The sequence below is a fragment of the Felis catus genome, chromosome F2, assembly GCF_018350175.1.
Source record: "Felis catus isolate Fca126 chromosome F2, F.catus_Fca126_mat1.0, whole genome shotgun sequence".
Classification (NCBI taxonomy): Eukaryota; Metazoa; Chordata; class Mammalia; order Carnivora; family Felidae; genus Felis; species Felis catus.
In genome coordinates, this window is record NC_058385.1 from 39,135,136 (window position 1) to 39,162,956 (window position 27,821).

At 40.7% G+C, this 27,821-nt stretch overlaps 1 protein-coding gene across 6 annotated transcripts in view; it reads right to left on the reverse strand.

The window, feature by feature from the left end:
• Positions 1 to 27,821, reverse strand: part of RUNX1T1 (RUNX1 partner transcriptional co-repressor 1) — a 143,335-nt gene that overhangs the window by 99,531 nt on the left and 15,983 nt on the right. For 3 of the 6 annotated variants that reach the window (XM_023248600.2, XM_023248593.2, XM_045050130.1), the window contains exon 2: positions 17,039 to 17,211. The exons of 2 other annotated variants lie outside the window; for them this stretch is intronic. In XM_023248600.2, coding sequence (XP_023104368.1) covers positions 17,039 to 17,126 — 88 coding nt within the window. In that variant the 5' untranslated portion in view covers positions 17,127 to 17,211. Of the gene's footprint in view, positions 1 to 3,529; positions 3,882 to 17,038; positions 17,212 to 27,821 lie in introns of those variants that run through there. One more of the 6 variants, XM_023248596.2, reaches the window with a different exon arrangement.

The window sequence follows — 27,821 nt, forward strand, 5'->3', positions numbered from 1 at the left end:
ATTGGGTATCTGCGCTTATACAGTCTTCTTTTAATAGCTGGCCGGAGGCTTGTCTGATACAGCAAAGAGTTAGCCCAACACAACGGAAAATCAACCTGCAAGGTAAAACTGAGTGACAGTGGCTGGACTGTTGTGTTTTTTGTTGTTGCATAAGAGCATTTATAGATTAATCTATTTAAAAGAAAATAACCAGGTGCATTACCCAAATGTTCAGTTACCAGGGACACTAACAGTTGTCTGTCCGTGGCAATTTCATTTCTGTTTTTTACACAAATCATCGCTTGCAAGCACTGATGTTAAAAACAGAAAAACAGTCTAGTACACAGTGGCTATAAATGCCAAATCAATTTTCAGCAGATAATAAAGTCCATGTTTTACAATCAGCAATGCACTGTTTTACTACCCAAAAATGTAAGCTAATAATATATCGCTCTACTAAATGGAAAATGCAGATATGCTGTTAAAAAACGGGCCGGCTGTGAGAAGATGGATCATTTCTGCAGGGACCTTCTTAAAGCTATGTGTAAGTGTTTTGAAAATATCACATGATGTGGCCATGTGTTAAAAATTACAGCCAGTTAAGTTCTCTGCTAAGAAAAATATGTGGGCAATTTATGAAATGCACTCCAGGATGGAGATGTCTTAAGTAAAACCAGATTTTGAAAACAAACCTTTTTTTTTCTTTTTTTTTTTTTTGGAAACTTGAACTTAAAAAAAAAAAAAAGTTCCAGGCACATCTGGAGAGCAGGACCATTGAGAAAGGGTGGTCTGACCTAATACTAGCCATCTTCTGAAAGAACAGCACTATTTCTGGGCTACACTCACTGTGCTCGCTTATTGTCCTTTTAAGGAAACAGTCCTGAAAGCATTTTGTAGGTCAACATATGGTCTTTGATAATATTATACGCAGATTGATAAAAATATAAATGTTTCAGAAAGCTCAGAGGCATCTCCTCCCGAAACAATATAATGTCCAAGGTCTCTCAGCCATCTCACAAGAAAACATTTTCCTTTTCTTAAACACAAGGATCTAGTTGTTACAAAGTGACAGGCAGTGACATGATATTTCCTTATATTAAGTTCAATCATAAAAAAAAAAGTTTTATCTATTTCTTTAAAGCAGGAGCGGTCTCCTTTAACTTTTTATAGCTCGTTTTGTTAACAGTATGCTATCAACAGCTAAAGCATGTTTTTTTAACCAAAATAGTTCTAGAAATCCTAAACTGAGACTTTTTTTTTTTAACCTACCCACCCCCACAGATTGGTATGTCTTTGAATAAGTTCAGTCTGTGCACATTTGTTTCCAGGAATCCCCATTTTTATGAAAAAAGGTCCCAGATCTGAGAATTGTTGCATCAAGTTTGACACAACCAGGAACCAGGTCTGACCATGACCTTCCGAAATAATAATAATAATAATAATAATAATAATAATAATAAGGAGGAGGAAGAGGAGGAGGAGAAGAGGGAGAAGAAGAAGAGGAGGAGGAGGAGGAGGAAGAAGTTGTTGATATATATAAACACGTAGTCAAAGAAAAACAAAAAACAGCGACAATATCAGATTACCCAAAACACATCCTTTTAATCTACTACACATAATGTCTTATTTAAAAATATAAAATCTGTCCCAGATGGTTAAAATTGTCCATTAATATGAGTACACATGTATGGACGAAAATATGCTAAAAACATATTAAGAGGCAGTCCATCCGTTAGGAGAGTTTAAAAAGTGCAGATGGGTGTCAAAAATAGCCAAGTGTCAGATCTGCTCAAGTATCGCCATTCTGGCACATGCTTATAGTCACAGCTGTTAATATATTCTCTGCATCCAAGTACAAGGTTTTCTAACACAGTTGATGAGAGAGAGAGAGTGAGAAACACTGCCACTCTTCAGGCTACTGCTTTAGAACCAGTCAGATATTAACGACTTAACACTGAAACAAACTTATCGGTGATCCTAAAACTTTATAGTTCAATGTATTTTCAATAAGGATGCTTTGAAGATGACTTTAAAATCATGTAAGCATGTAAGCAGTCGGGGCTGGCAAGGGTCCTAACTAATCTCTCTCACCTATTATCGCTTACAAATGGCTTTGGGCTATTAAAGGGTTTTAACCAAAACAAAACATAGACCCTTCAAAATGCTGGTAAGTCAGATCATGCACTATATATTAAGAGCATAAACACAAAGACGACTCAAGGTATGACACAAAAATCAGAGGAAACTGTGCTACAATATTCTGGCGGAATAAGGAAAAAAAGAAAACCACACAAGTACTTTTTCACACCGATTCCCCATCACATACCCAAGGCACATTGCATCTTTAGTTGTGCGGTGCATATAAATCAAGATGAGAGCTTAAAGAGTTAAAATGACCTTTCAAAGACCTCAGTCATTGTCTTTCTGTAAATTGATTTTCCCCATATTTCAGCTACATACACTCCTTGTCTACTGAACTAATGAAAAAGTGCACTTCTGTCACAAATGCATCCTTTCTGCACAGAGATCAATAATGAAGAGGACTACAAGACACATCCTGAAGGGAAAAACATTCTTCAAACAACTGGCAATACCTACACACAACTGTGGTTGCAGAAAACTGGCAGCTAATGTTTCAAAACACCATCTGTGAGGTGTACAAGCTCTGTGACCAAGCACAGTCTCTTCTGCCTGTCCTACCCAAATAATCTGCACAAATCAGCCAGCTGGAGGATCTCTCTCTGCCCTGTCTTTTTTAGCTGGGGACAGGCTGCTCAAAGTAGGTTCATGGCAATCCAGACAGTTCTTGAGAAGAGCAAGAAGCAACCCATTCTCCATCAGGCGCCCCCCCCCCCCCCCCCCCCCCCCCCCCCCCCCCCCCCCCCGTCCCCAGCCTTCTCCCTCCGTAAGCAGAGACTTCACTGGCCATCATCACGGAGACACTCGAGGCTCCAAAGATAACATGCTTCAGAGGAAACTGACACACACTAAATTTCCAGGACCACAACAGCTTCAGTAATCTAGCAGACTTTTTATTTTTAATTCATCGATTTCAATTATTTGCCTTATGACATCTAAGGACTGTGATTTAAGGCAAGACTGAAATCGTTTGCAGTTCCAAAGCTCCCTTCACTTTCTCCGACATAAACAGCTTTTTAAAGAGACCTTATCCCAGGATTCTGCCACAATCTGAAAACTCTCTCCACCGATGAAATTTCCAGGATACAAGGTACACATGACAGTCACAAAATCCGTAACAGAAGCGATACTTCTTACTTGGGCTCAATGTGGCTGTACTTTCCCCTCAGCCTTTAAAACACACCTCCCAAATTCCGAAAGCAAAGCCTTCACACCCTGTGCCCCTGTATCTAGATCTCGATGGCTCTCCTTATGCCACCTTCCCCTCCTCACCTCTGCCACCCCCCGCCCCCGCCGCCCACCCATGTAAATTACAGTGCAGCGAGGGGCAGAAGGTATTTTCCATGCATAATAAAAAGTAAGCTTTCTTCATTTCAAATCAGAGAAAGAAAGCAGAGCAGGGCTAACTCACCAGGCATCCTTGTTGAATCCAGCGTCCACACGGAAAGTGACTCTCTCCTAAAATCAAGCGCGATCGGGGCTCATGCCTCCTGTTCTGGAATGAGCGCCGGCAGAGAGAGGAGGGCCGTCAGAAGGGGCTGGGGCGGCATAGCCCGAGGCAGGGTGCTGGGCGCGTGCGCCTGCCAGGCGGAGACAGATGGAGAGCTGACACTCCGGATTGCACTTGGAGCAGAAATGTGGATGATGACAGGAGCACATGTGGCCTTGAACCCAGCCCTGTCTCCTCAGGCAGAACAATGACAGGGATGTGTGTGCAAAGTATCGCAACCCCTACCTCCCCTTACCCACTGTACCTCTCTGGGCAAGTTCCAGAGCACCAAAGAACAGAAAGTAAAATGCAGAATGATAAGCTAAATGCTGAATAATTCATTCATCACCACCCCCATCCCGTTACAAGTTAACCCTTATTTTGCCAAAAGAATGGAAAGTAGACGGGCCCCCTACCACTGCTCACAATGAAACGCTTCCCTTCCATCTTCTCATGTTAACAGCCATAATTGGAAACTCTATTTAAAAACCGACGTAGGCACCAACCTCAAAGCTTGTTTATTGAACTGGAAATCCAAAACAGTATAAAAACATTTTTTTTAAGACTTTGTATTTTGTGCCAGTTTATCCTGCTGAACAAAGTATCCGAATCATTCCCTTTGTCAGCTTCTCAGTAGTATGTGTAAAATAGAACACTTTTTAGAAGCAGAAGCAGACCACTTTTATTTTACTAGAGTGCTTTTAACCCCCTGGGATCCCTGCGTTGATGTGCTCCAAACATTTTCAGCTTACTCTCTTCTACCTTGCATAGAGATCCATGGGAGATGAAAACAAAATCTTCACTGTAAAGCCTTTTCAAAAGCTGAACAATCACATCCTCCTGATTTCTGATTTTTTGCACACCCTTAAATGTTTATCCTTCCCATGAATAACACATACCCAGCCAGGTTCAATGGACTCTTCCCCATAAGCTTTAATGGACACCATGATATATAAAACTACAAGCCTTTGTTACAGTGCTTTATCTAAAGCTGGCTATTTTCCTCTCAGCGGTCCCTCCTTAGTCCTTTGTAAAACATCCTTGCCTCATAGGAGAAACACACGCCTGCCTGCCTCGCATGCCTTTTCCAAACACACAAAATGCCAGGCAGAAGGAAAATGCTGTTCGCTTCTAAAACTCTTCCTCAATTTAACACTTGCAAATCTTCCCTGGGTCTGGGTGTATTTGTTTTAACAACAGGGCACAGGATGAGACAGATTCCTCAGGCTTTACCTTTCCATAGTATGGTCAATCCACTATAAACACAGAAACAATTCTACTCCGGAGCCTCTGCCCAGCCAGCAAGCTCAATGCATATGATGGACAGGAGCATCCCCTTTAACTCTTGCCATCCCCTCGCGATCTTCAACGTGCCCTTTGCTTCTTCTAGACTTTCTGTATGCTTTTAGCCCTTGTCAGATTGGTTTTTCCCCTCTACTTGGTGCCTCAAAGAGATCTCAAAAACCCATCTGAAAACAAGAGGCAGTGACTGTGATTTCTACCTACTCACCCTTCCTACACCTCTTCCCAACAGCACATGCAACCTGTTTCAAAGTACACCCACATACATGCACATACCCTACACAGACTAAAAATAAATCATCTTTGGTAAACAGCGTCAATCAATAAGAATGTCTATGGCCCCTAAATACTGCACCCAAGAAGCATGGCTTCATCTAGTGAACCCCTCAAAAATCCATCATTGTCAGAGACAACTTGTAAAAAGACTACAATTCATAATGATTACTCTGTTCTGTCACTAATAGTATACTGCACCCTATTTATGAGGCCAATCTTTTTGTTCATCTTAGTTAGATGTCACTTGTAATGAGGTTCTGTGTAATGGATTTCAGTACAGTTAAGCACCAAGCTCAAACATTCTTATGACAGAAAGCTTTATAGCAGGCGCGAGTGTGATAATCAATTAAGTCCTGCTATAAGGGCCTTTATGGAATCCAGCATCCTGAGTCTGTAGATGTTCATTTCCAAAGAGAGTATTTCTTTAAAGCCACTCAATGCTACGTGTCGATTTTTTTTAATACTATACCTACATTAGAAAGAAAACATTTTCACAGTGGGAGACCCAACTTTCATCAATATGCATGGTGAATCATTTCTGGAATAGAAAATCCTATGACAAAAATGCAACACACTTTAAGAAAAATGGATGATATCCACATTTAAAACTGGGTCTTAATATTGGTATACCGCAAAGTCCTAAACCACTGCTCAGAACACTGAACTTCCATATGCCGTGTGATTATGTATCTTTTCTATGTGTAAAAAAGCTTTTTAAGCTGTTCTCTGGCTACAGTAATTGCCACTTTAAATTGATCCACGTCAACAAAACCCAGATCCCTGGAGATTCTCACCTAGAAGTCTGACTGCGGAATGGGCCTAACTGAATGTGTGCGCATCTGAGTCCAGCATTTTCTCAAGGAACCAGTCTCCTCCTCTTATGCTTTAATCCCTGAACAGGGAGACCTGGATACGTACTTCTATATAGTTACTTAGACCAAAATAACTTTCCCTTTAATAAAAGAAAAAAGAAAGAAAGAAAGAGCAAGCTCAAAGAGCCAAGATCTCTAACCTCCAACCTGTGTAATAAAAATAGACAATCAATAACGTGATGAACACATGTATGTCGGTGAAGGGGAAAAAAAGAATATGCACTGAACATGTACTAAGTTTTCTCCAGGACAAAAACACCGTCCTGCATCACCATTAGGAAACATACTTTTAAAACTGAAAATAGGGGCACTTGGCTGGCTCAGCCAGAAGAGCACGTGACTCTTGATCTCAGGGTTGTGAGTTCGAGCCCCATGCTGGGTGTAGAGATTACTAAAATAAATAAATAAATAAATAAATAAATAAATAAATAAACAAACAAACAAACAAACAAACAAACTTAAAAACAGAAAAAACCCTAACATATATTCAAGACAATAATAAAGACTACATTGCTGACCAATCACGCACTTCCTCAGGAGAGCCATGTCAGTTAATGCACGTCTTTTAATTAAGAACACAGAGCATTGTTAGGGCGATTTTTTGGGGTCATCTAAACAATCACTTTCCGAAGCGGTAAACTGAGTCAACAACCTAATGCCAGGCTCTCCGCGCCCCCACCCCCACCCCAAACACATCAATTGGTCTTTGACAATAAACTGAGATCCTTCACTAGGAAGGCACTATGGTATTTACTGCATTCCTCTCAGGTATCTATCATTTATTTCGAAGACAGACCGGCCCTATAGTGCAGATTTTTCCTTTGTTCGAGCCTGACTTACCAATGGGGACTACATGAGTCTACTGAAGCCATCAGCAGTTCATGAGAGCTCTCTACACTGGTGATGGGCCAATGCCAGTTAGAGGTCTTCCACAGGTCTTCTCAACTCTCCCCTCTGCTTCTAACGGGCTGCTGTGATACACTGTGACTTCACACAGTGGGTATTAAGTGAGTTAATTCAAAGGAGCTGAAACCTCATTGATCCTAATTGAAAGCAATACACCCAACCAAATACTTTCCTACCCCATCTGCTCTGGCCTGCCACCAGCTATTCAATACAAGAGAATTAATAGTTTCAGATATTCTAACCGACCCAATAAAGGCACTCATTTAAGCAGGGCTGCATTAACAAAGTGAAAAAAACAAGGGCAAAATGGGTTCAAATGGAGCATTTTACTCCTAGTTGGCTTTAACAAAGCTGAATAAGGCTTATTCTGACTTTTTATGTGCAAGACTTGATAAACTGAATGAGAAGGCACTCAATGATCAGCCAACGAGCATTGATGAATGGTCATTAAGACCCCCCTGCTCTTAGGGGAGACCCTTCCACAAAGTGGCACACCAGCTTGAAAGGGCGGACTCGCTAATGTCCAGATTTCTCCGCTTGCTTGTTCCACTTTCAATTTCAGACCACTGGCCACCAAATGAGGCTGACATATTGGAAAATAATGTTTTATGGGCGAGTGGTAAAAAATAAAATGGAGGCATTAGCTCTGCTTTCAAATTCAAATCTGCTAGTTTTGTCAGACCCCAAAGGTTTTGATTTTCCACCCAGCTGGAAGCTATTAGTGTTTTCTAAAGGCATCCCACTGACAGGGCAAACCTACCTAATGTGTGAGCTGTTGGGCTAAGGGAGATGGACCTCTCTTTTGGATGATTTCCTAACTTCTCATCACTTTGACAGTCAATTAAATAGATACAACACCTAATAAAAATGTACATTAATTTGTTTCTGCCACTGAAAGACACGTGAAACTGTATTAAATAAAAGCCATGGTAGATTGTCTTCTGACAAGGTAAAGCCAATTATACTCTGCAAGAAAGCCAACTGGTTTATGTCTGAGTTAGGCTACAACATAAGATATGGCCACTGACAAAGAAACGAGTGGGGTGGGGAAAAAAAAAATTAAGGTAAAAAGTTCGCTGAAGTATTCCATAAAGGTAAGAGGTTATCTGTCGCTTTAACTCCTTTTCTATAAACGTCTGTTGTAAACAACCAGGCACATTCACGCTATTTCCCTCAAATATTTCCTTTCGGGGAAATGACTGGCAAGCATTTGCGCCTCAACGTTCAGCCAGCCCACAGAAGGGCTCGCAAGAACTTCACTTAAATGACAAAGGAACAGGGGACATGACCACCATCTTAAGAATTGGAAGGGTGTGCAAACATCATGGGGTCAAGGGTGATTCAGGACTAAGAGGGCCTAAGTGCTAGCAGTAAGATGGAATCAAGCAAAAGAAAACATGCTGGATGGAGGAAGCTTGTCTTCATAGGTGATTATAACAGACATCGCAGAGGCAGAAAAGATTCACTGCCTGGATCATTTGCAACTAGATGTCAAAGCACCACACGACACAGTGTCCCATACAGAACATGCTGCATGGTCTGTTGAGAAATCCTCATCTACCAGGGCAAGTGGCAGGTGGAGAACTAGAAGTCATGACCCCTTCCCTTCACCTATGACATGTCAAACTCAAGGACTCAGGTCACTCAAGGACTCAGTGAGAATGAGTTAATAACGTGCCTTAGAACTGTAATCTGAACACTCCAATCATAATGCATTTTTCTATGGCAACGATTTCCTGAACTGCTAAGCCAAACAGTCTCTATGATTTTTCCCCCCAATCCTCAATGTCTACAGGATAAAATGTTCCTTATATCATTCCAACAATTTTTCAAGCAACATATTGGACTCTTAACTCTGGGTGAAGTAGAGTATTCTCTACATAGGAATGAAAAGATGTGTATTAGTAATTTGAGTATGTAGGGCACATGTATGTGTGCTTCTGCAAAAAGAAATCCGTTTAAGTTATCACTTGCTAGAAATAAAGCAAGTTTATATTTGCAATTACTAGAAATTGTCTCTGACAGGGCCAACGCCTTTAAAACATCACAGTATATTGTAATTCTTTTCTACCAACAACTTTTGACTTTTGATGCCAAATATTCCAAAACGGTCTGAAAGGCTGCAACAGATTTATTAGCATTTGCATTCCTTGGATGCTATATTATTTACATGCAAACCTCAAGCCCAACTAATACCGTTAAATACAAATTACTCCACAGGCACCAGCAAGGGGTTAAATCATTTTAAAATTTTTACAGGAAAACACTTCCTTGGTAATCCACAAGGCTGAACACTAGCTACATTAACTCTGTCTTTTCAAATACGAGCGTTTTCATATAAAAGCAATCAATCTTAGCAAGTACACACTTGCGTGCAAACCTGCAAGTAAGTTACCACCTCTACTTTCCTATTTTTTTTTTTTTAGCTACGCAAAGCACTCGGAGAATCTAGAAGACACCCCAACTGCCCATCCCTTATCCGTCTGACAAGGACTGTAACACTATATGGAAAACCTTTGTTTCAATGTCACCACCTCCCCATCCTGACTAATGGCGAGTTAGTTTTGTTAAAACGCAAGGGTTCTGGCTTACGCTCCAGTGCACTTCCCCTCCTCCCAGCACCAGAGACAAAACCCGCCGCTCGGCTCCGTGCAGGCAGCCATCTGGACAGCTTTCCCTCAAAGCCCAGCCCACACCACACTGCAGGCAAAATCGGAGGGCTCGAGAGCTCTGTGGGGCTATTCATGACATACCAATTTCACATTTTCTGCTTGTACGCTTGCAACAATAAATGCTAATGAGGACTATGAATGACAATTTTAAAGACAATAAAAAGGTCTCCAAATCCCTTGCATATGGAGACACTGTTTTCAAAACTTCACCTTCTGTTACAGAGCTGTTAGAGTCGAAAGGAGAAAAAAAGAATAACCTAAGGAAAACAATAAGATGATCAAAGCACAACTGAATCCTTAAGATTTCCAAAGAAAGCAATCTGTGTAAGCCCAGGGAACAACAGATCTCACCACCCCCAGGAGCAGCCCTATGAATTTATGAGGCACCCTTAATCTCCACTACCTTTGCCTTCTGTACACATGCAGCTTAATAAAAGCAGTTCCTGTTAAATGCTTGACTTTGTTTTTTTTTTTTTTTTTTTTGGAACCTGGGAATTCTAAGGGCAGCATTTGTCCAAAAATAATTATAATCATCATCATGATACTTGGGCATAATATTTAACATTCCACGTATCTTTAGATAAATGTAAAAGCAAACTGGTTCTCTTCCGATCACATCTCTTCTTAAAAACAATGCAATGATTCTGGATGGTGAAATTACAAGTCATGCTTATTTTCCTTTTTAAATGTTTCTGTTTTCCAAGTCTTCTAAAATGAGCACATATTACATCTTGACCCAGAAAAAAAAAACAACAATAAATATTACTTTCAGTGCAATGGAAGAACTGAACAAAAGACAGGTAAGTGTTTTGACCTAGAAAGGAATTAAACCATTTTACACAACAAAAATAAAACAAAAGATTCATTTTCCTATAAATTGTATAAAGGGTATCCATTTCATTAACATGGATTAAGACACTTTCAACAAAATCCACCAGGTGGAGCAAATACACAGCAATAAAAAAAAGTCCCAGAATTTTTTTCATCACGTTCTTTTTTCACATGACTTTTTTTTTTTTACCCCAACAAACTCTCCACTTCTTATCTCTCCACATTGCAAATTATCAAAATCTATGCACACACACACTAATTTGCCACATTTGTAAACAAATGCAAACGTACTCAAAAATGATTTTTTGCTACCGTGCATTCCATTACAAATTTTCATTCCAAAACCGCTTGATGTGTTCAAATATTACCCAGCGCAGTATATCTGCTTTTTTACGAAGGTACATTTTTTAATTAGGGTTTTACTCTGACCCTACTGGGTTTCATCATGCATCCCCCTTCCCCACACAAGACCAGGCAGAATAGAATTTAATGCTGTATATCCTGAAACCCACGAAACAGGAGCTAAAACCTATGAATCTCAGCTCAATTCCTTTACTCTGTCTGGAACTTTAACTTCTCACTGACTTTTTATAGGATTATTCCTAATTGCATGTACCGAAATCTTATTAAAATTTCGGGATACTGTGACTTTTTTTTATCCATTAGAGCAAAACGTCCTGTTTTCGTTCCTGACACAAGCCCACAGCTACTAAGAGAATATGGATTTTTTTCCCCTTCTTTTTTCTAGAGTTATTCACCTCCTCCCAATTTCTTCTCCCACAGATCTATTTTTTTCCTTGCCATTTCACTCCACACCTTCCAGAGCACACTCCACGCAAGGCACCAACCCCGCTTTCTTGTTCGCATTTTCTCCTGTGATTCCTGACGCCACCTGCAAAGCACAAGTCTTCTCCATTCACTTTTTGGAGTCCTCCAAGTTTTTCTCACATTATACACCCTCTGCTGCCAAGGCTTAATGCTGCAAATGGCACTAATGTTACTTGCATTTAAGAAAGCTCCAGTTGGATAGAACGACCAAAAAGTGACAGAGCTTGAAAGGAGGGGGCGCCCAGGGTCTGTCACGTGCAGGGGGACACGGGTTAGGAATGTGGAGTGTGGCTTAAAATGTATTTATATATTTTCTTTCTTCCTATTTACATTGACGTTGAAAAGAGAAATCCTCTGAAAGAAATGCACCAGGCGGATACATAAATAAACACGCACATGCCCAAGGATACACATAACACTTCCGAGAGAGCTGTCTATGCTGGTGCGTAACAGACCATGGTGATGCCAGCTCCCTCACAAGCCGCACGGGGCTAATCCAACGATTTAAATGATCATATACTTTTCACTGGAGTGGTATACAAACACATAAAGGATAGACACTATCTCCATAAATACAATGTGAAAAGAAAAAAAAAAGAAGTTTTTAGAATCATTCCTACCCAACTCTTCCCTACAGAGTCCAATTCCTTTCCTCTTTGCAAAGAATGGAATCAATTCCCCAGAGCCACGGTCGTGCGCATGCACGGCCAAGATGTATCATTATGGCACGCACGTGAGTGCATCTTCTAAAGGGTAAATGCCCTTCAGTCTGCATGACAGAATCCGCATGAAGTAGTTGGAAAAACCAAATCACTGCATGTGTAGTCACACTTTCCCCTCCCTTTGCAGGAAACCACCCCCCCCCCCCCCACCACCACCTTTGCTCCCCCACCCACCATGCGGACATTTCATCAGCCCACACTGTGGATAAAGAACCTGCTGGATTTCCTCTTGGTGCGATAACATCTTGTTATACTCTGGGGATCTCCCAAATGCCTCCATCTCCAAGCATTCCTCAGAATATTTATCCTATACGATCCTCAAACTGGCCACACATCGCTGTCCAAATATTATTTCTCGCCACCCCCAGCTTCATCAAAGGGTGTGGCTCTTCCCACAGCAAATGTTCAAGTCCATATTCAAATTCCAAGGACAGGAGAAAAAAAAAAACCCAACCTTAAAAGTTCTAGCACCTTCGCTTCAAGATGGACAATGCTCATGGACAGATGAAGATTCTAAAACTGCCTCATCAAAACAACCTCTGAACTATGAGTTCCACGCTGAGCTACGAGTGAGTCTGACCTAAAAAGGCAACACACGTAGGACAGCATATACCAGGAATCAGGAAAATAGGGACACGCTAACTAAGCCCAGTGCTCCACTGGTTAATAGCTGTCGCCGTTGACAGAGATCATGCTTCAGAGCAAGGCCGGAGGATGAAATGAAAGAGCCCAATTTTTAAATCCGTTAAAAAAAAAAAAATGAAGTGTATCTGTGGGTATAGCCCAGAAGGAGAGAGCAGGGACACAGCACTGGCAGGAACCTCAAATTCCTGACCAAACCCTCTTGCACACAATGCCTCCAGAAAGAAAGGAACCCAGGGCGGGAGCCAGCCTGACGCTGGCGGACAGACAGGGCTGGCCTTGCAGGATGTCAGAGCGCCAGGCGGCTGCGAGAGATACTGGGTTTTCACACACTCTCAGGCTGACTGTTTTGCTCTTCAGGTAATTAAACAAGGAAGCAGGGCTCGGGGTATGAGCCTGACCCTGAAGCTGTGGCTCCACGGTTCTGCATATCAACTTCCGCAAGAACTGCCCCGGGCATCAACACAACATTCGCCTCTCACTCTCTCTCGTTTCCTTCTCCACCTCTTCCTAAAGCTGACCCAGAAACAAATCCTCCCTACAAAAACATCCACAGAAAGGTCTGAGTCTATTTGTAATAAAAACCTCTGTGCTGTGGCTGTTCCCGGGCACTACCCCCCAAATTTTCAAAAGCAAAACAATTAACCGAAGGCAAGAACCTCATAAAAATTCATATACGGACATCTATGCCAAACCCTGGTGTCTTAATGAAGATGGGTTATTCAAAGAAAATAAGACCCAAATAATCAGCCTGTTTTCCTTAGCATGTGTTGATTAAAGTGTAGATCTTCAAATTCTAAAAAGCTCCCCAAGAAATGATTTTGACAGTCCAGTTCACAAATTAAACAATTAACATTGTTATTTTTCCAGTTTTGATAATGGACACTGTCGCAAAGTAAATACCACTTATGATGTGGGTTATTATGCTTCTTCAAAAATCTCACTGAAACAAAACTCTATTGGTGTACAAAGAAAGTCACCATGAAAACTCAGGAACATAAAAATTATCCCTTAAAAGAAACGAAAGTGGTACATTTATACACACACACACACACACACACACACACACACACACACACATTAAGCAATGATTAGAATCATATAAATAATATATTCTTCCTTCATCTCAAAATCCATAGAGTAAAATATTGGCTGAAAGAGACAGAGACCAAAGGAGAGAGGAATACAAAAGCGTGCCTGCTTGTCTGTGTTCAACACAAAGAACATTAAATGAAAACAACTGGCATGCTGCCAAATTCCTATAGAGGCAAAGAGATTCAAATAAATTGATTTCACGCATCACACTGACCTGGGATCAGTGTGCAGGCTGCAATAAGCTCAAAGCTCCATGTGGGGTAAAGCCCATTAATGCTATCAGACCCCTCGAACACGACCAAGAGAAACTAAAAATAAATGCAGACGCTCTCAAAGACCAGCAATTTTGCCTGAGAAAATCACTTTCCTCTTTTCCTAATAAAAATAACGGGATCTAAAGGTGTGCAGCACCATTTAAATTAACTTAAGAAAATCACCCTTTTTAAAAATACAAATGTAGCTCCTGAAACCCATATAATGCCTATAAATTGGAACTACATAAACATGCCGCCCCATGATATGAACACAGATACCACTCTGCAACAGAAGTTTCTTCTGTCATAATTGTCTCCCATGCTACTCCCCTTGCATCATTAGACGGCCAGGAAATCGTTTTTATTTTTAATAGGACAAACACTGGACCCTTCTTAGTATTAGTATTTTCCTTCCGTGGCTTCTAAGGGCAACCACTCCCTAGCTGTCCTAAATCCGCCCACTCCTCACAAAGGCAAACATTACAGGAGTCTAGCTTCACATCACATTCTAGAGCACCAAGCCTTATGCTTATTTTGGGCATGCTTCAAAACATGGGGGAAACAGCAGTAGTTTGCCTTTACCAGCTTCTACCTAAACTGGTGGCTGTCCACTCAGCTCAGCGTCATTCCTGTCCCCCCTATATCCCCCCCCCCCGCCCACCCTCACCCCGCAGCAGGTCTCTGGTGACAACCAGCCACCGCCTCCCCCCCCCCCCCAACTCACTACACAGACCAGACTCTCTGGCGCCACCTCAGGCCGTTCTCACTTAGAGCCCCGACTGTTCAACTTCACATAGTTCTTTTCTTTTCCTGTCTCCAAATTACAACCCCAGGAACCCAATGGATTCCAGGTGTTTAAAAATTTAAAGCATATAATTTCTGTTCCTCTCTACTTCTTGAATCAACTTGAGTCTGAACCCCGTGTTTCTACATACCCATTACCTTTACAAAAAGGAAGAAATGGCTAGGAGTAAAATTTTCAATGCCACATGATAAAGAAAGAAAACCCAACGGATATCCCAACAGCTATAAAATCGGCCAACACAATATTGTATATATAAACATTGTGTGCGGGTGTGTGTGTGTGCGTGCATGTGTACACACATCATATTTTTAAGGATGTTTGCACACGCACACATATAGGAACAAAAGAACTCAGCATGGTGTTTGCTACCTGATGCTATAAATCCAGGATTTGCATAGTATAACAAACAAGGTACATTAAGTCATTTTTAAATGTGTGTCTTTGTCATGCACTTTTGCTTTCAATATGGATCTTCCAGGCTGCAATGGTTCACTGCCAGCAGGCCGCAAACAGAGCCCGTATGCCCACAGGAGAGTAAGATCGTACTGCGATGGGGGTGGGTAAAGGCCAAGACACTATGGATCTGCCACATATGCTCAAGGGTTTAAATCCAATAGCCTTTTCCATTGGTAATCTGGATCTCAGATTATTTTGTCATATTATTAAGAGCCCCCATAGAGATATATAAGGCAAAAAGCAGAGCTATATTCTCTTTTAAAACAAGTGCTTTCTGCTGATAGCAGATGAAAAGAAACAAATTCTTAAGCAGTGGTTGTTGCTGTTGCTGCTGCTGCTGTTGTTGCTGTTGTTACTATTATTATTATTATTATTATTATTATCAGTTTCCTTTAAGATATTGACATCTTTCTAGTTTTGGACTTGAGAAGTCTAGTCAACCAAGATGCGAGTTCTCAAAGAATTAACTTTTAGTAACAATAGTACATGAGGTGAGAAGGTAGAAACAGAGGTGAGCGATGTCTCAACTACTTAATAAAGCTGAATTCCTTGCCTTCTCTCTCACTCTTGGAGAACATCATCATGAGACGAAGAAGGGGGAACGAAAGTAGAAAACTACTAGTTTTGGTAGAAACGAAATCACAATTTAGGCTACCTCAAAGGATTCTGCAATTACACGGAAAAGTATTTCATTTTCTGTGGTCTTTCAAAAACACAAACACCCTCATTTGCCAACGCCTTCTTGGAAACTTACAGAACAAGCCAATAAGTATTTGCAGCAATTGCAAGAGTAGATACTGTGGGGTGGGCACCAGCAGCGATGTTTCCAGAACCATGGCCACAGATGGTAAATATTTTGCTACCCCTCTTTCCATGTAGTCAGGCAGGCAGTCAAAGACTTTCAAAACTCCCTTCCCAATGACTAGAGTGCCAACCAGTATTACACGACATTTGTGTTAACTCTCAACTTTTTCCTGGCACGGCTCATCCTTATTCATCTGTGCTTCTGCACAAGTCCACTAAACCTAAAACTGAGCTGGCTACAGGAGGCATCAACTCTCTGGAACCCATAATTCAGGGTCCTCCTTCATTTTGAAATGTTGCAGGCTTTAAGAGGTCTCTTGCCAAATGGTAACATACGCAGTTTATATTTGCCGTTTTCCTAAAGTTAGATTTTTTTGTTTTGTTTTTGTTTTAATGTGCCTACGAAGATGAATTCTGCTTAGGAAGTAACATTCACCTAAAAGTTAAAAAAAAAAAAATCCAGATCAATTAGAAGAAATCATAAATTGAAAGCACTTTTTTCCCTCTTTAGTCAACAAACTGTTTTAGAAAAACACCATCTCAAGTTACAATAAACACAGAAATCATGGCATAGCTTTTACTCTTTAACTCCAAGTATTGCTCAGCTTATAACAGATGTATTATGAAACATGGCAAGAATCACTGCAACAAGGAGAGGGTGGGAAAAAAATTTGGTGCTTGATCATTTGAGATCTTCAGACCCAAAGCTATCAAACAAAGGTTCCCACAGCCAGGCTGATTGATCCCCGCCCAATCCCATACCCAAAGACGTGAAAAACAATGTTTTTTTTAAATATATAACACAAATTCTTTACTAACAGGCACCAGAGGAAAGAAGAAGAAAAAACAAACCTTCACAATTATAATTTATAGGGAAAATATAAGAGTGATTTTTTTTTCTTTCTTTTTTTTTTTTTTTTTTTTGGTAAGTAAATGGCAAAATCAAAATATTTGTCTGTTCCTTACCTTGACAATATTCAAAGTTCCCTTTTTTCCGGCAGTCACCTATTACTAAACTCAGTGCTCTCCAAGTGTTTCTTTTGACAGATATCATTCTCCACCAATCGCTCTGCTAATTTCCTCTCTCCTTTTCGGACTGGGACAGATATTATGTTCACCAGCCCAGAGATCAATCTTTTCTATTGACGACAACAAAGGGGAAAGAAAACGCATATATCACAACCAGTCTGAAGTATCACACCCGTCCACTTAAACGATAATACTACATACCAGTTTTGTTTTGTTCGTATTAAGAAACAGATACAAGCTCTTCTAAATTTTAGAAGTGTCCAAAAACAAGTTCCATTTTCTCAGTTCCTGTAATGACATGCTCTAAGAGACTCTTAAAACTCCAGTCATCTGACTCAAAGCTGGATGCCTTCTCAACCTGGCAACTCCTCTTCCTTTGACTGGTTTAAAACATATGTACATCAATACCTTAAAACAATGTGTTCGATTTTTACCTTGCTCAATAAAATATTAAATAATTTGTCATTGATCATGGTTTCTTTAGAAAATGTTTTGAAACATTACGTGTTTATTTTATTTTATAGAATAGTACATGCAAATTAAATTCTATTTCAAAACAAAGTGGTGTCCACGTTGTTTCACTGTTCTGAAATTTAAACACTGCCATTATTTGCTCAAATGGTTTTAAACAACTGATAATAATCACAAGTAACCTGTGTAGTTTTAAAATATTAGTAACAACAATTATTGGTCAACCACTTTACCAAATAAACCAACTTCTACTACTTTTTTTTCTCTAAAGTAATCAAAATTCTCTCATTTTTCCAGCTAGATTTGGCAGCTTTAGAATTCATTCATTCATCCATTCTCAAATACTAATTGACTGCCTATTACTCGCCCATTCTTACTACAGCCACTATGTGTAGAAAAAAGTATCGCTCTTTAATTCTTATAATTTATGAACTATATAACTCAAGCACAATCATATGCACAAAAGGGAGCAACTCAGTAAATGCAAAGGAATAAAGATTTATAAAAGCAGTCTCAAAAAGTATTACTAAGGCCATTGCTATTATTTTTTTTAAGAAACCAAAGTACTCTCTAGTAATTAAAACTGGTGAATATAATCTGATGTATATAAACAAACAGATTCCATTAAAAACAATCAATACCCTTGATAGGTGACATTATGACTCTATCATGCAATCAGTTGTTTTTTATTCCTTATGGTAAAAATTAAATAACATTCAGGAAAATTACAGTACTAGGTATTTTTTCGTTGAAAATTGCCTGGAGACTCAGCAAAGATCAGTAAAAACACCCAGCCGAGACTTGGAAACATTTAGCTTACCATGTAACCTAACAAATCATAAAGCAAAATTTTCAATAAGAAAATGACTGGAATACATAGATACATGTACGCATATGTAAACGGTCCCATTCCGGGGGTGGAATGGGGTGCAAGGAGGGGAGACTGGAAGTAAATACATCTAGATGTTAAGTAACTGTTCCTAGAAGATGGAGATATGGGTAAGTTTCTACCCAATCCTATTTCCAATGTTTCCATACTAAGGTAAGAATATTTTATAAATAGAGATTAGACAAACATTATGGGGAAGAGGAGAAAATGGCTACTTTTCTTAGATTCAATCATGATGTTGATATTTTATAATATTTTGTGCTTCAGCAAACACTGACTAAAGTCATCAGAGGAACTGATAAGAGTGGATTGTACCTGTGTGGGCCATAGTTCATAATCTCCACTGGACAAATGAAAGAGGCAAAGCACCTATAAACCCTCTGGAGTCTGAGTCTATTTCTTCCTTCTTGTGACTGCTAAATAGTGATAGCTACGTTTATTAACAAAAATGGTGTCGTAGATCGCAGTGTTGAGGCACATAAGATTACTGTGTGGACAAACTTTCTTTAAAAGATCATTTCTCAGTCACAAATGATTCCTCTTCCCCTAGGTGGAATATACTGTGTCACTTTTTAGCTTGTGTCTATTTTAGTCAGAGTATTCTGAAGTGAATGGAGGAAAGTTGGCAGGAAGATAGTGTTACAAAATACTTTAAATGTGCAGCGTGTTTATAAATTCTCAAATGTTAACATGGCATAGAAATACACATTCAAATAATATACAGCGTATACCTAAAGTTACCCTTGAGGATTTTCCCCACTAAACTAGTTTCCATATGAAACACTATCAAAATCAACAGAATAATTTTTTTTAAAAAGCTAATGTTTAAATTTTTTAAAATAATGACTTTGGAGTATTATGTTCGTGCTTTATGCATCCAACACATTAAATGGTCTTCCAAAATGAAATAATAATATAAGTAATGGCACTGAACATGATTAAATATACATCCAGATATCTGTGATACATATGCCACACTAAAGACTGTATCACCTGCGAATCAGAGGAAAATTTCTTTATCTTTAATCATTGCTTTGTTCAGATCCTCAGCTTTCAAATGTGTTATACATCATTATGAGGGGAACATACACTGAGAAAAGTTTAAAAGCTAAGCTCCACCAAGAGTAGAATGCCTCAAACAATTTGTAGTTCTACAAGAGTGTTATTAAAAAGGCTCAACATGTTGTATTACCATGGAAATTGTGGAAAACATACATTCCCAAACAAATATTACTTTTTCTCAATGGTATGAAGTAATGAAAACCACATGTGTAAATCTACGATCCGTGCAGTAGTTCAAGCTGCAGCTAATAGAAAATACAGAAAGTGAACTCTGCTATATAAAGGATTCTTGTTACAGAAATATAATGCGAAAACCAGATGCAGACAGAAAACCTTAATCACAGATGGGAATGTAATCACTGGCATACAGAATACTTTTTTGATCAATCTTAACCATATGCGCAATGTATTTATTTTCTAAGGAATGCAATAACTTGAGAGAACCTTCTATTTGAATTCAGTTAACCTCATATTTATAATGCTTTTATCTTACTCCCCCATCCCTTCAGCGTGTACACCGAGCCAAGGTTTTAAAAGGAAGAGTTGCTAGCCTTGGCAAATCATTCTTGTATCAGTTTATCTTTCAAAAATTTAATAGGATGTAAAGACTACAACACATCAGAATCAACCTCAAAAGAGACCAAGTGCAGTTCTCCATTACGGTGCTTCTCAGTCACTGCCAGGAATCCCTTCACTGCCTAAATACATTTCTCTAGAGAATTATATCAACGTTTGGGGTCATTTTTCCTTTAGTAAATAATATGCGTATAGTTATTCCACAAATGAACCTTTTTAAACACACTTCTCTATCAACCTGGCTTGAGTCAGACCTTAACTTTTCTCTTTCCTTTCATAAGAAGATTTTATAATAATAAAGACCGTCCGTTCGCATTAATAAAAACACCATTAGTTTTGTATTCCAAGGGGAATTATCACAAAAGGAACCTGTTCTATCATATCTGACTTAATTATCACCTTAATAAGTACAGTCCCTGACACTGGATGGGAGCTTACCTTTGTCAAAGCCTCCATGATCTCATTTGCAGGACAAATCCTCCTATAACCCCCTAATCTGAAGTGGTCAACCAAGCACCGTGCATGCTGCACTTCAGGACGATGCTCAGTGTCCAACAGGAAGTGATTGGGACATTATGTTATTTGAGTGTCGTTCATCACAGCACCAGCTTTCCTTAAGCTTCCACGACAAACTCATGCAGACTCTCCTCCTCTGTCCTAACCACTCATCCCCTGAGACACATGTAGAAAAACATAGTCCTTAGTCTTGTGCCATTCTGCTACTCAAGACCCTCCATAATTTGGCACTAACCCTACACCTTTCAGTCCCTGTTCCGACCATGCCCTGTAAGGGTGGAGCTCTTTCTGGGGTAACCCCCCCATATAATCCATTGTCTCATCTTTAGGGCTTTGTCCATCGACCTCAGGCCTCATTCCAGAGATTGTTGCATATGCCCGGCTCCTTTGAAGACTAAGGTTTCATTCAAGTACAACCTTCTCAGAGATGATTTTCCAACCACCCAAAATAAAGTCTCAACAATACCACCAGCACCCTCATTATCCTCTCCAACCCTGATTTTTCATTGCCATCATTGCATTTAACACTATGTGGAATAACTTTATTAACATCTTTATTACTTGTCTCCCTCCCCCATTCCAAACTATAAGCTCTCGGAAAGCGGTGGTCTTGTGTGTTTTGCTCATTGCTCTTCCTCCCATACTTAAAACTGTACTTGGCACATAGTAGTAGCCCAAATAAAAAGAATGAAACAAATGAAATCCCCCTACTGAAATGCTATAAAGCCCAATTCAATTCCTGTGGCCTTCATCAACCTTTTCCTGACCACTCCTGGACCTATGATCACCTTCTTTCCTTTAACCGTAAGGGCATTTATGATCCATATTGGCTGGGCAACGTTTGCCTGCCATTGTTCACCTGAGCCCATTCCCACCAGTACTACACGTACATAGGCCTAGATGGGAAACACCCAGGGCTTCCTGGGCTGTGAGGCCACACACTGAGCAGTAGGACACCATGATTAAGAACTTCAGCCTAAGTCCATACAAGCTCTAGGAGTAAATACACTCTAGCAGTTTTTACACATAGACTTAGCTCCCAACTGTGTTTACCAACTGAGTTTCCTGCTACTAGAAAGAGCTCTCACCTTATTCTCTCTTTATGCCTTCAAACCCACCCTGATGGACTTTACTCATTCTATCACAAGGGCCACGAGGGAAGGGGGCTGTGTTTACTCAAGTCTTCATACCCAGCGCCTAGCACAGTGCCTGGCTCACAGAAAGTGTTCATTCAGCATTGCCTGAGTGAGCAAAGGAATAAATGATGATCAAACACTATCTCGTCTATCTTCAAGCCCTTTTTCTTATATTGTGATAAAGGATTATTTTTAAATCCTTCAAATATTATTTTACAACATATATTAACCAGAAGGCAGGAGACTAAGCTCTGATTTTTTTTTTTTAACTTTTACTTACTTTGAGAGACAGATGCAGAGTATGAGAGGGGGAGTCGCAGAGAGAGAGAGCGAGATACAGAATCTAAAGCAGGCTCTAGGCTCCAAGCTGTCAGTACAGAGCCTGAAGCAGGGCTCGAACTCCCAAACTGCGACATCATGACCTGAGCTGAAGTTGGCCGCTTAACCGGCTGAGCCACCCAGGCACCCCAGCTATGATTATTTTTAGCCAAATCGATAATGCAGGATGACCCACAAGTTAACGAACAAGGCAATTTTAAATAGCAGGAAGCTCTCAAATATCTCCTGTGTTACAGATTTAATTTCATTTTCAATAAAACAAAATATCCTAAAATGACTGCGGCCTACACACGCTGACCACTTGGAAGCCCACTGCATGCGTGCTCTGGTGGCCTGGACTCTCAGCTTTTACACTTATCTGCTATTTGACCTTGAACGTGTCACTTAACCTCTCCAAGCTTCAGATGTAAATCTCTAAAGTGGGATAGTAATATCTAACTTACCAGGATGATACGAAGGTAAGAGAGAATACTAGAAAGTGCCTATCTTGGCCTCCCTAGTGCAAGCACTGTTTGATCTCATGTGCTCAGATCCCATCACTTGATAGTAGAAAGCTGGTATTACCTATTTTAATACGATGGTTTCGAGCATTAAAATAAAAGCATTAGGTCACTACCCAAAAATGATCTAGTTCGACCATAAGTTTTCCTTTCTGAAAGTCACTACTGTACGAATAGTGATAAACATATTTATGATCAGTCAACAGTTCCAAAATATGTGGAATTAAACCGCAGGTCCTAAAACATTTTACAGTGAAAAGTAAAAAATACCACAAACTAATATTTTTGATTAATTTTTTTTTTTTTTTTTTTTTTTTACTCATCTAATTTCATCTGTGGAAGATCATCTCTGGGGGATAAGAGGAGAGAGAACCAATTACTTCCAAAGACTGGTTTCTCCAAATAAAGGCATCTGTTCCATGCTGGCAACTTTCACGTGAAAGAAAAACAAAACTCTGAAAAGTATCTGCACTCATGGTAGATGGTCACACACCTCAAAAAGGAGATCTACAAGAGTCCGGCGGCAAACGGGATCTGCTTCCTGCTGTTCCTCATCAGCTAACATCTCCCTCCCCTCCTTCTCTCTCTTTCCTGCCTCCCCACGCCCCACCTCAGAAACTTACAAAACAGTGGTATTTGTTGCACTCTAAACAGTAACTTTTCTAAGAGCAGTCCTAAATCTTGATACTTTTCCATTTGAACTTTAGTATCTTTCCCACCTGCCGTCTGTGTGGCTGGCCCCGTTCATGGGGAAAACTCCTAGGTGGTAGGATTTGAAGACTTGAGGAGAGTGACAGTGAGTCCTAGAACAGAGCAGTGCGGAATCAGAAAACCTAGGTTCAGACGTTGCCCCAGCACACATGCGGGATGACCTGGGGCACGGGTAAAAAGCCTCTAGGAGTGATTTAGGAAATGAGTTCATTCCCAGGTGAGGACTCAGTAAGATAGTATGTGAACCTCATTCTGTGAAGACCTCCAGTCCCCTCCCACCACCATGCACGCATATCTGCCTGAAATTGCTCGGCCACCTGCGTGAAGGAACAGAAGGCTGCTCTTCTGAAATGATGTCTTCAAGTGAAAACGTTACCTGGAAGGAAAAAGCGGTATTTTCACTCGCTTCCGTATTCTGAGTCCCAGAATCTTGGGGGGAGATGGACCTGTTATCCTATCCAGTACCTTCCCTAGTTGTAAGTCTAGTTCATCGAGCAGCAGAGCAGTTGGGATCCCGTACGACGTCAGAAAAGATAAGATGGGGGGGGGGGGGGGGTTGGGGGCCAGGGTAGGTTACTCAGGGGGAAAGTCCTCAGCCCGTGAATCTGCTCAGAAAACAGCAGCCCTGGGCAGCCAAAGGAGAGAAAGCGATAATGTGGGGGGCATCTGGGAGCGGAGAAGCTGGGAGCCACTAACATGGTTTTTAGCCCTGTTGTGTCCCTGACCAAAGGGACAGTTTCAGCTCACAAATGCATCCCTACACACAGCATTTTCCTTACAATTTCAGGGAGTTCACCCTTTACAGAAAGCACACTTGTGAACTTCAGGGTAAAAATAAATAAATAAATAACTAAAACAAAATAAAATAAAATGGGTTAAGATGTGCACATGTGAATATGCAAGTGCACAGTTTGACTAGAGCTGATGGGGTTGTATTGTTTTTTTGGTTGCAGAAACTTACAAGCCAAAATACAGCAGCAATAAATTGTACATTCTATGATAAGAGAACACAATGAAAGGGGACCGAGATAGATAGAAACTGGGAGAGAAACAACATGCGGTTGAAATCAAAGATTTCTAGGTCTTAGCAATGAAATATTTCAGGACGGTACCAAGTACGTAACTTGAGTTCAAGAAATAAGTTTTCAAAAAAAATTTACTTAGCAAAGCATCAAATAGTACCCCAATTGTCCCAGACTTACAAACAACCAGCAGACAAGTCTGAATCAGACGGATAGTAGCAAAGAGTTGGATGTGACAAATTCAGTGTTTGAGGGAGAGACATCATGAAGTCTTCAGAAAGTGGTTTCATTGGAGACTTAGGAGATGACAAAGTGTGTTCCCTGGAAAATGGGTCTTAATGAAGGCTGAAGTGAGAAAGGTCTAGCAAATCAGAGTGTTGTATGCCTTGAACATCTCTATATCCCCAGACATCAAATAGGGCTAGATGTTCTTTTAAGGATTTGCTGAAGCAAGGTGACTGAGAAGGGTCATGTGGAGAGAAGAGGTCCTACAGGGGGTTTCTAGAATCGTGATGGGCAGTTCCAAAGAGGCCAAGTCATGTTCTAAGAATAAGCAAGTCTCTATTAACAGTTATGCTCCATACATAACACCTCATGTAATTCTCATGACAACCTTATGAGGTCATGCCATGATTATCCAGATGAGAATGATTTCCAGATGAATAGGGGGGAGTAGAAGGAGATTCACCAAGTAGGACAGCACTTGGAAGCTGGGCCGCTTCCCCTCCACACTCCACTGCCTTTTGGCAGAGAAGACAGAAGCATGACTTTCCCCCAGAAGGACAGGGTCCCAGAACCAGCCAATCCGGGTCTGATGCTGCAATCTCTAACTTTACAGTGAGTGAAACACGTACGAGATTTGCAAAAAGGCTCAAAGGACCAAGGTGACATACAACAAAAAAAATCTCCTTTCAATCACCATGCCTGGGCCCCACTTTCTTCCCCAAAGCAACTCCTGTTGTCAGATGCTGGTACATATCTCTGCAAGGAGAAGTGTATGCATATTCTTTTGGACAAATGTAGCATATGGCACATAATGTTCTGCTCCCGGCTTCTCCCACTTCACAATATATCTCAGGAATGATTCCACATCAACACATGTAAGCTGGTCTCATTTTTTTTAAACACTATAGATTGATTTTTATGCTGAAGTCCTTTTCTGACTGCCGGTGATTAATTCTTATCAAGCACAGTTGACAACAGAGGAAAAAAGTCTTACAAAATTCCACTCCGGGAGATTTTATAACAAAACCACAAACTCCAAATTTGGTTAAAGTTCAAAAGTAAAAAGAGAACTACCAGTATATTTTCAAATTAAATGATTCTGGACAAAACAAGGTGAAAGACCCCGAAGTAACATTATCTTGAACCCAGAACTAAAAGTGCTGAAATTGGTAGATTTTTGTTGTTGTTTCTCTCTTTTTTTAAATGTTTGTTTGTTTTTGAGAGAGCGAGCGGGGGCACGGGGTGGGGGGGGGGGCAGAGGATCTGAAGTAGGCTCCGTGCTGACAGCACAGAGCCCGATGAAGAGCTTGAACCCATGAACCATGAGATCATGACCTGAGCCAAAGTAGGAAGTTCAACCGACTGAGCCACCCAGGCTCCCCGTTGTTTCTTTCAATAACTAAAATCCCTTAAACAGGGAAGATGATTTGCAAGCAACTTAATCTTAAGGATTCAATACTGCCCTTTCACATGCAAAAGGGATTCCTCTACTTTTCCTATGTGGGGCCTCTATTTTAAAACAAAAAATTGTGGTCCTTCATATAATAGTATTGTATTTACTATCTGCTGGTCGGAAAGCACATAAAGACAAATTTCTAGTAACTCAGTAAAGTTTTAACACGTTTTTGTTCTTTTAAAGTGTATCTGAAAATGTTATCGCATGAAATTATTTGGTCTACAGACGATTGGGGTACTGAATGAATGAATGTGGGTTCAAATAACTGTCAAGTAATGAGGGTTGAAATAACTCACTTCCCCTCCCAGGGAGTGTGACCCCACAAAGTCTGGGGCACACTGGTTTGTGAGCATGCTTCGGCTCTTTCAGGGCCTCTTCCTGACTCCTTCCTCTCTGTTTCCCTGTCTTTTCTCCTCTATGTAACATTACAGTTGAATGAAGTTTCAAAAATTATCCTGCAAATACAAGTTTGGTGTTTGAGAAATGTCAAATAGGTAGGTTGCTGTGCTGGAAAGTTAAGAGTCTGACCCAACCCACCTCACCACTTCTTCTAACCCCGCATGGCCCAGAGGTACCTACAAAACGGAAGGGATCTCAGAACGGATTAAAATTCATGCAAGAAGCCAAAGCACAGGAGGGAGCCAAGTCCCAGAGAGATCAATAAACATCTTCCATGCGACAGCCACTCTGGAAGGAACACCTATCACTTCACAGCCCTGTCACCATTTTCCACAAGGGGCTAGACCACAGGAATCCCTGGGGCAGGGATACACCCCTGGGCTCTGAGGCTTCTCTCTGGAGGCTGAGACTCTGAGTCACATGACACTCGGTGTCTGTGAGGAGTAGAGAAGCTTCTCCTTAAACCACCGGAGTGATTCTAAATTCTGGCCAGAGAAATGCACTGGACACATAATGCAAGTTCTCTAAATTCACCCCTATATCCAAGTTCTAATGATTATTCCATTGCAATGCCTCATCCATCTGCCTCCTCCTTTGTGTCCTACAGACCCAATCCTGATCATCCTGCTACAACATCTAAAATCTGAGTTGCTGCCACCGGCTTCCTGGCTGGTTCGCCTCCAGTAGTTCCTCCACTCCGATCCGTCCGACTGGTCACTGTCGGACCAGCTCTTGAGAAACGCGACCTCACCCGGGTCCATGGTTTCGCCTTACCTAGCACGACTTTTTGTTTTGTTTTTACTTTGGCTTTTGTGAGATCTACTTCCCCATGGCGCCCTTTGTCCAAAAGAAGTCCAGCCAGAGAAATCTAACATATAGAGCAATTTGTTGTGAAAGCAGAATTTTTCTGGTTTCACGGTGCTAAGACAAATAAAAGGGTCTGAACCTGGGCCGGGCAGCTTTCGCGCCCCGTCCCACCCCGAGGACACAGTTTTAAAAACTTCTGGCTTGCTCGGAAGATAAAGCTTAAATCAAAATGCTTCACACTCAAGACAGTTATGATCTGTTTATTTCCCAATCATCACCCATGGGTCCTTTTTGACACAGCCACGTTCTTTAATTTATTCTCTCTCCAGCCCCACTTACCCCACCCCGTTAGTCCTCCGAAAGCCTCTCCCACATCTGGGTTTCTGTACTCCACATCCCTACTTTGTAACCGCTCAGAATCCCATTGTGATGACTTCACTTTGATAAATCCTGTTTTAAGACAAGGTGAAATTCCAACTCGCCCCCCCCCCCCCCAAAAAAAAAATCTCATTTACTGGTGCATTTAATCGGTTAAGTCATGAAGGCTCACCAACTTAGGCAGCAGTTTTCTTTGACCTGAGTGGGTCTATCTTCAGTGGGACGTGAGCACG